The sequence below is a fragment of the Platalea leucorodia genome (assembly GCF_965183815.1).
Source record: "Platalea leucorodia genome assembly, chromosome: 4".
In the NCBI taxonomy this organism is placed as follows: domain Eukaryota; kingdom Metazoa; phylum Chordata; class Aves; order Pelecaniformes; family Threskiornithidae; genus Platalea; species Platalea leucorodia.
In genome coordinates, this window is record NC_138826.1 from 48,080,376 (window position 1) to 48,089,962 (window position 9,587).

General features: G+C 42.7%; 1 protein-coding gene across 1 annotated transcript; it reads left to right on the top strand.

Annotated features, from left to right (window-relative positions):
• The first annotated feature begins 386 nt into the window (after positions 1-386).
• Positions 387-5,056, top strand: LOC309589119 (cyclin-dependent kinase inhibitor 1-like). Its single transcript, XM_082308982.1, has 2 exons — positions 387-795; positions 4,901-5,056. The coding sequence occupies exons 1-2, from the start codon at positions 402-404 to the stop codon at positions 4,966-4,968; spliced, it is 462 nt and encodes a 153-aa protein (XP_082165108.1). The 5' UTR covers positions 387-401; the 3' UTR covers positions 4,969-5,056.
• Positions 5,057-9,587: the final 4,531 nt, after the last annotated feature.

Here is a 9,587-nt window from a genome sequence, read left to right on the forward strand (position 1 = left end):
ACCACATCTGTGCTTTCTGTCTTTTGCTGCACTGCCTCAAGGGATGTTGTCCATTTCCTTGGGCGTCTCTGTCCCCTTAGGGCAAGCCCTCACTCAGTGTACGCTGAAATCAGGGTGTGCAAAAGAGGTAAGGGCTTTTCACCCTTCCCCATCCTTCTACAGACACATCCTATAGATGGGAATTCTCACTCTGGCCTGGAAATTGGGATAAATTTCTTTTGAAATAAGCCAAGATTCCCTGTAGTGAGATCAAAAGTATCTAGGTTTACTGCCACACTCCCCTTAAAGAGTATGCAGTGCCCACTAAACTGAGCATGCAGAGGGTGGTTGATGGTCTGTCTGTCGTTGGCAGGGAGTCACTGCTGTATACGCTCGCTGGAGAGCAGCACCGGGGAGAGAAGATGGAGCGGAGGCCGGGAAAGACAACCCGTGCCCGGAGGAACCTCTTTGGCCCCGTAGACCACGAGCAGCTGTGGCAGGACTTCCAGCACATGCTGCGCAACAGCGTCGAGGGGGCCCAGCAGAAGTGGAACTTCGATTTCCTCCGGGACACGCCGGCGGAGGGGCTCCTGCAGTGGGAAGAGCTTGAGGGCCACGAGGTACCCGCCTTCTACCACAGCTGCGTGGTGGGGGATGCTCGGAGACCACTGCAGCACTTGAACTGGCTGCTGGGCAGGGAGGACAGGAGTCACCACTTTGCCCAGCTGGCACTGACTGAGAAACCCAAAACTTCCAAAAAAACAGGGGGCAAGAGGATCTCAGAAGGGAAGAAAAGAAGACAGACATCTTTGACAGGTGTGTGAGACTCTGGTGTGGCTCAGATGATCAACCCTGGTCCCAGCAGCTGCTTAGAAATACTCTGATGGGCCCGTAAACCAGTCTTGCTTTAAGAAAGCGCAAACCTTCAAAGAAGCATCTGCAAGAGGAGGAAGGCACACTCTAAATTGATGGGCATGGGGCTTGTGTTTTTCAAAGATGCTGTCCCACAACCCCCCTCCTGGCCCTGGGGCTCTGCTTAGGGCTTGTCACGGAGCAATACGATAATGACCGCTTCTTGCAGGAGGGTAGTTGGGATGGTTAGGAGGGTTAGACATTTAAAAAGGCCATCTAAGAAAAGTAGTGAGGTCATTTCTCAAGCAGGAACCCAACAGGAAAACAGGGTTACCCATCGGATGGGGGTTTTCGGTGTTTCTGCTTGCTTATAGGTTTGGCTGTGTGCACCCTTTCCTGAGTGCAATAAGGAACACCATTCAGCCAGCTAAGCCCTAGGAGGAAGACCAGAAACCAGAGAAAGCAGCCAGGTCTCCTGCTAACTTCAGCTTGGATATTATACTCAGTGAAGGCATCCAGGAATTTTAAGGGCAAATCAATCTTAAACTTGGCCAGGTGGCAGAAGGGGCTAGGTTTTCAAGTGCCTCTCACCAGGACTTGCTGCCAGACGTACAAAGGAGTGCGTTTCAGCACCCATAAAAGAGCTTTAGGTTTTTGAAAGTCCTCAGCATCCTGCATGCTAAGCTCTTCTGAATATCTGGCCCCTCATTTTCTCTTCTCAATGGGATATGAGTTTATTTTAAAAATCTAATCCCAGGTATTAGATTTCCCTTGTCTATGTTGGGGTTTTGGTTTATCCAAGACTGAGGTTTTCAAGACATAGACCAAGGATTTTCTTTTGGGAATTTGATGTGAGACACCAGCTTGAAATTGCCTAGAAGATAATTGAAGCTAAGGTTTCAGGAAACACTTCCTGAACAGTGATGTTGATCTCAGTTAAGTCAGACAATAGGCTAATTTGCTATTTGAGGGTATGAAACTTAATTGCTAGCGAGAGGTTCAGGAAGAGGTTGGAGATTAATGAACAGTGGAACATTGCACACTGGAGCACAGAACAATGATATTTAATGAGTGCTCTTTTCTTCTCCAAAGCACTTTACAGCCATTAACTAATTAACAGTATAATTTACAGGTAGGAGTACAGGAGTGTAATTCAGAGCACAATGTTGTGATGGTTTGAGGGAACTGCTGTTCAATTGTAAATCTCTCACTAGGTGTGTAGGAGTAAATTATGCAGATATTTCCAGGGAGTATTTTTCTTCTGTTTTGTTTTCCCCAGGCAAGAAACATTTCATCAGGGGATGTGGAAACCAAAATACCGTGCTGCACAGTTTTAACACTTTCCCACATGTGTTTTCATAAGAGGAAACACTTTAGTCTAACAACAGTACCCTTCTCCCCAAGGAATCTGGGTGTGCGAGATGGGCCAGGAAGATCGTTTGCAGTCTTCTCTTTTGGTGAGGCTTGGAGATCAGTCCCACTCTCAGTCCTCTCACAGACACACACACGCATCCTTCTTATTGCCAGCTGAAGGGTGCGTTCGAAGTTTCCCTCTAGCTGCAGGAACCTTATCCCTCTGGGCACGACTGAAGTAATTCAGGCAAAACTGAGCCAGGGAAAGTGATACTTACTGATACGGTCTGACCCCATGCTTCCACTCCTTTGCTTATCTTCTGCCATCCTGTAATGAAAGGTTAGTTTAGGATTAGGATCTGAGGTTGGAGTTGAACCCAGTTATCTGCGTTCTGCTTTGGTCAACAAGAACACTGTAATGCTTTACGTTAAGATCCAACAATGTGCATTCAATTTAGACTTTCAAAGACAGCTGTGGCCCATTAAATAAATATCTATATATTAAAAACCAACCGTGGGGTTTTGTGGGCATTGGCGCCTCCAGAGTGGAAGGAGCAGAGGTTTTCCTGCTGCATTTGACTCCTCAGACACACAGAGAGCTAACCAGTACAAAAGTAGATTTTCCATTCTATCTCCCAACCCTTTTACGTAGACTTACTCCATCTTCATTCTCTGTTTTTCGTTATGGACCCAGTGTGGTTCTGCTCTGTTTTCTGGGAGAGCTTCAAATTCAAAAGCATCTCAGATACAGGCTATAAGCCTTTTTCACTTTTTCTTTTCTTTTCTTTTTTTTTATTTTTTTTCTTTCACTCATCAAGGTTGGCAAACCATGCCAGCTCTTCACTCCTCTTATTCTCTTCCAAACTTTTTGGCTTGCCTCAGTCTGATACACTTAGACCTTGGCTTTCCTGGGAGACATTCATGCATCCTTGCCTCCTTTGCGAAATGTCAAAGAGAGAAAATTGATAACAAACCTAGGTTTTTACTAGCTGGTCTTTCTTCTGAAGTAGATAGTTCATGCAAGATGGCTGGGGAGAGAATGGGGAGGAAAAGAAAGCAGGTGTGTACGTAGGTATGTTTAAACAACAGAAATCTTTCTCCCCTGGTTCCCGTGGCCAGGCTTTCCTGCTGGCAGGCTGCAGACAGCATCCTCCTCCGTACTTTGCTTATGCCAGTGCACGTGCTCTTTAGGGTCCCTTAGGCAAACCAGCCAATTTCCATGGACTCTGCTTAGCATCTTGGAGGCTAGACCATCTGAATATGGCTCTGTGGAATCTGCATCCTGGCTTTTAAGCACCTCTATCAGTTTTGAAACTAGCTCCATTATGTGGGCATCTGAGCAGTTGGGCTCTTGCTAAAATTCTTCACAGGCAGAAATGGGAATACCGACTATTTAAGTCTTTTCTGAATTTCATCTACTAAGCGTAATTCCTAATGCGTTTCTTTTCCCAAAATAAAATGGAGGATAGCTATATAGAAGTCTTTTAAATGGAAGAAATAAGTAGTAAGAATTACATTTGGTAACGTAAGCTTGTTTTTCTTACAGCCATTCCTTTCCTCTGCCGCTCCACTGAGAGACTACAGCAGGTTATAGTAATAGCGGGATTTGCTTTTCTACTGAGTTAGCAGTGCATGCTCCTGCCTGGGAGAATATACTCTCCTTGGGATCATGTCCTGCTCCAGAAGTTTAACTTAGGGCTAGCTCAGGTACCGCTGTGCTCCTTGCACTGTGCCATGCAGACGTATCCTTAAGGAAGTTGGCTGCAGGAATCTCCGTGTACAAACTTGGCTGTGAAAGCCTACAGAATTCCAGTCATCCTGCCAATAATGTTCTGCATTGAAATTAATGCAAGACTTTATGCTGCTAGAATTCAGTAGGTGTTGCCAATTTGACTATGTAGAAAGCTCAGGTTTAAATATCATGGAGCACGCATCCTCAACTGAAATTGGAGCAAATTCATTACTATGAATACAGACAGTTTACACCAGATAAATCCCATGAACTCTAAATACAAATAAGCATCTAGCTTCCATTTTGGCTAATTCTGCCTTATTTACCTGAAAAGAGTATATATTTTTTGTGCGAGGCTGGGAGGCAGAGAAGGAACTCATAGGGCAACTCCTGTGTTGTAATCACGGTTCTGTAGTTAAGGTTGATTTACGTTTGCACCTGAAACAAAGATTCAGCTGCATGCATGTATGAAAATGTAATGGGTGTTTTCCCATTAGTGCTTACTCTCTGAGCAAAGAATTCGTTATAATTCAGTGATAGTGCAAGGTTTTATGCAGTCCTCCTCGAATCTGCAGTTTGATCAAATAAGCAGAAATAAAGTGCCCCGTATATATAGTTCTTCTGATGTTATTTTGCAGAGTATGTTTTGTTATTTTTAAGGAGGAAAAAAAACCTACTTCTATCTGGAAAGCACAGCAGACGTGGATCTAAAAGTTGGAGTGAAATGTCTCATTGCTCAGCTTGCGTAAGAGGGTCCAAAGTCTTTTGATCTCAACTGGATAAAAGCCAGCACATTTCCCTTGTTTTACTTGGTATTACATAGCTTTATGTGGAACATGCTAAAGGTATTAGCTTTGTTCATTCACGAGCCGTAGAGAAGTCTAAATGACTTCTTCAACACGAAAACGAGATTTGAAAGATTTTCTTGAAAACCAGCCGTTACCAATGTCGTAGTGCTAATTCTGTTTGTGTGTTGTTCTCCAGATTACTACTCAGCAAAGAAGCGAGTCAAAACGAATACGCAAGCTGCTACAAAGAAGTCAACTTCTTGAAAGTAAGGAGAGGATTGCTCTGCACCGAAGAGGTTGGAAACATCTGCCAAGCTTCCTCAGCCTTCAAAAACTGTGTGTGCAGGCTGCAGACACTTAGGGGCATCTCACAGAGATGTATTCCTGACAACAGCAGTGAAAACAGAAAATACTTTCATTGGGATGGGGTTGCGCCAAATCAACTGGAATCACTTTGATGAGAAATTACTGGCCTTAAAAACCACTGGTAAGCAAGTTTGGACACTACAAAAATTGGCTAAGGCTAGCAGTTTAACGTGCATTAAAAATCACTGTACATGAGAAAGTGGTAAACAGTTAAAACAACTGTATACGTGTAATAATGTGCTTGGACAAGTTACTGTACAGTTGGGTCTTTGATATTGTCACATCTTTACATACCCTCTTTTTTGCTTTAGTAGGGACAGCTTACTAAGTTTCACCATCTCAGCTTTACAGGTCTGACACGCTAAAAAGAATTCCCAGCCCTTTCTGTGATTTTTTTTTTTTTTTTCAGGTACAGAATTTTGTGCTTGCAACTACTCAGGGCACAAGTAACAGCGCTTAGGTGCCAAATGTATGTATTGCTGGGATGTAAATGGAGAAAGCTGCAATTATTTGGGAAAGTTTCCATTTGTATCAGCAGCCATTTTAGCCCTGTATGTCTGTCCCCCTCTGCCCCACAAGAATTAGGTAGTTAAACTTATATGTTATGGGGAGAAATTTTCAGATATATTCTTGTATCTTTCAAGTCATTCCTGTTACCAGCTGAGCCAAATCCAGCCTTTATTTTGGGTTGCGCTGTTCCATCTAGGTCTTTGAGTTTGTATGTTGAAAAGGAAGATAAAATCTGCTGTGCTTTTGTCCACAATGTTTTAAAATGCCTGCTGCTTGTAAGAACGTAGTAAGAATGAGGAAGATGGTTTAATTGCCATTTTGTGCTTTTTATTCATACTACTAATCTTTCTATAAGAAGAGAAAGGGCATTAATAACACTGAAATGTTACACATGCAATGATCTTGGTGTTGCATGGACTGCTTTTCTATGGCATTTGTTACCATATGCTTTTCCATCACCTACTTTTTATTTCCCTTTCTTATTCCCCTGACTAGTTGGGATAATTGAAGTTTTACAGCACATAATAATCAGCAGGTAAACCAGAAAAAGAAACCTATAAAATATACACTCTAAATTATACTGCTGCATATGGCCTTAAGATGCATGCAGCGTTTAATGAACTCGTTTGGAAAGAGCTCTGTAAATGTCAGGTTTTTAGAATTACATGAGATGATAGACTGCTGCTTTTTGTCTCAAATTTAAACAAACTAAGGTTTCTCTTGGGTAGTAAAAATCAACGTGCTCATGGGTGTGTGTCAGGTGTATGCACGAGAGGTGGTGTAAGCAAGTCACACACTCTGCATTACGTGCAGCATCAGGAGGGTTTAGCGCGTTTCTTTTTTCCCCCATTAAGAGCTACAAGTGTTTAGACATAAGTAATAGTTGATTTTCCCCCAAATGGCACAACGCAGTGATTTTACTCTGTTCCTGTATGCTGAGATAAAGATGCTCAGCAAATTGCAGGGTCAGAGCCTGTTTCCAGCTACATACAAGAGTCATGAGATGCGATTTTCCCCCTTGAATTTTTTATTTAGTTAGGAACAAACCTTGCTCCAGCTGATGTCAAAGGGAGTTTTACCCAAATGAAGCAGGATGAGGGCCAGCCTGGCAGCTGCTGCTCACAGAGCCTTCAGTGCGTTTGTGGGCCAGGCCAGCCTGTTACACGCTTTTCAGCCTGTTGAGATGTAGCATAAGGGTGTGGGACTGGGCTTTTTGTATGTTTGGTTTTATTTTTGAACTTTGCTTGTGATTAGAACAATATCTACTCTATTTTTCTTTTTTAAAGTGTGGTGATCTTCTCTAATTAAGAAAAATTGCACAACTATCTCTCCATGTGTTTGTGATTTTAAAGCACGCCAATGACACTGTGCACCTTTTTGGTTTGTAGCAAGGTTACTTGCAGAATTCCTTTCTGACCAGGATGGCATGAGCTGTGCATAAAAGCCCTCAAGTCTGCCATCCATGAGGTTATTGTGAAGGAGCTGAGTCTTTTTCTTTCAAGGGGAAAAGGGATGCTTCTTTTTATTAGGAGAAATAACGACTGTTAATGTACTGCTGTCCCAAAGAAACAAGAAAGGGTCATTTTTTTTCATATTAATTCCAAAACAGCTCAGTGCTTAAGCGTATGGTTAAAAGGAAGTATCTGCCTTAAACGCTTTGTAATCAGGACACTATAATGTCGTAGGAATCCATAAAACAATTGCTTCAATTATCAGTAACACAGGTTTTGGATACCAATGCAGGTATTACCCTTAGAGTGGAATTTCAGCATATTTGGACTGAAAGCTGGAGACCGTGGTTGAACATTTGGCCTGTTTGTGTTTATAGCATCTTAATTAGCTGTGATTGTGACTGGGAGCTCAGTGCTAGGGTAGAAAAGAGTTTTCTGCTGATTAGACAAGGTGATTTCTTTCTGCTTGCTTATTATGCATTTGTTAATGGTTTTTGAAATGACAGAATATTAGAGATGAAGATAACAGGGTAACACAGAAGGCGTCGGAGGAGAAGGAAATACTGTTTTCATACCAGTGTTTGCAATGGGAAATTCATATACTTGTACCAGAGGGTCTAGTCCTCCCCTGGTGTACACTATATTACAACTCCACTTACCAGTGGTGGAACCACCTTCATTTACACCAGTGGAAAAGTGGGGCTGAGACGTTTTGCACTAGTCCTTTTACTCTACAGAATAAATGCACAAGCAGCTAACTGTGTAAAGCCATTGCCTCCTTTCTACATACACGGGTATTTAAAAGATAAATGTTTTCTGCTGTATTTTTTTATGTGTGACGGCCAAAAATAACAACAAACCTCTGATTAGTGTCTGAGCTTCATCATCACCAGGGTAGATAAAGTATATCTGTGTTTTGTTACCGTGCTGATGAGGAAACAGTGAAACATGGAATATTTGATTATTTTGTTCAACTTGTGAATTGCACTTTCTTTTTAACACAGTATGCACAAGGGGATATGTCAGTATGTAGCAAAGCTGTAATAATAATATTTTTTTAATGGTCTGTGGGTCTAAAACATTCCCATTCTTTAAATGAGGCAGCAGACTTGATTGAAAAAGCAATACACGGAAGCTTTGGTCTGCTTCGTTCCCTGGGCATAAACAGTGTATTGAATGTACCAAATTTAATCCCGTAACAAAGCTGTTCAGGGCTTATTTGCTGACCTGTGAGTTTGGTGGGCTGCAGGGGTCTACGGCAGCCCATCAAACCCCAAAGCGGCACCTTCTCATAATGAGAAGCAAGGGGACATGTTCAGACTTTGGGCATTAAAGACAGGGTAGCAGCACTGGTTTAAGGTCTTGTGCGGCTGTGTAAGGAGTACACAGCAGAAGGGAGACTGCATCAGGAACCCACAGCACATTGTAACCTCGGTATGCTGATAAGTAGGTACAACTATGTCTACCTGAGTCCTCCTCCTTCCCCTTTTTTGAATATAAGCTGCACGTGTGACTCAGGGCCATATATTACTCAACAGCCACAACCTAGCTTCTGCTGATACCGTGGTGTGACCAGCCTATACATTAGGGAAATCAGTAGTTCTGTTTTTTTCCATCTGAGCTATATGTGTTCCATGTGCAACATGACCTGAGCTGAAAATGGGACAGAGCAAGTCCCAGAACACTTGTTTTATGTTTTGTACAAACATAGAAATAATCTCTCAGGTATGGATTATTTCATTAAATTCCTTTCAGCAGCAACTGGAGAAGGTCGTTTCACTTGAGCGAAAAAGCCAGGAAAAGAGATTCTCTGTGTGCTTCCAGCTACTTTCAGGGTGATGCAAGTACAGCTTGCTTCTACTTAAAGCAACTCCTCTGCAAACTATTCTGAAGTACCCTTCAGAATAGGGTAGTATTGGTTTCCTGGAGAAGCTATCAACTTGCTACAGTAGATGCTTTATTATTTTACCATTATCTTTTGGATCCTTGTTAATAGGCTTTGGGGGTGGGCCTTAATATCACAGAAATGTTTGGCTGGAAGGGAGCCTGGGAAGTTCCCCACTCCATCCCCCTGCACTAAAGCAGGATCGGCACTTGCTTATTCCAAAGTTTGTGAACTGCTGTGAGAAATTATTTGCTCTGTTCATGTGGCAAATCTCAGGGGTGGCCAAGGTCAACAACGTTCCTCCTGGGATTCAGAGGGTCTGTGTTACACAAGGTGCTTTCTTTCAGGTATTCATTTTGCTTTGCTTGCTTTGTTGCAATGCTGTAGAGACAGTTGAATTCCACGTAAGCAAGCTGGTGTGTTGAACCATTTGGTTGTCGGATGTGGATATTTGCAATGTCATCAATAAATGCTGATGCATACATATGTTTTAATAGCAAAAGATGTTGAAATTTCTTCTTTTTAGGCAGGTTCTTGTTCTGTTTCTGCACTGCTCTGACCTGGCCTCCCTGCACTGATCCCCCTGTGCTGTTCCACTTTCTACAATTCCTCACTTCCACGCACAAAATATTGGCTCGGGCTGTGGGGTAGTATAAGCTGAGCTGACCTAC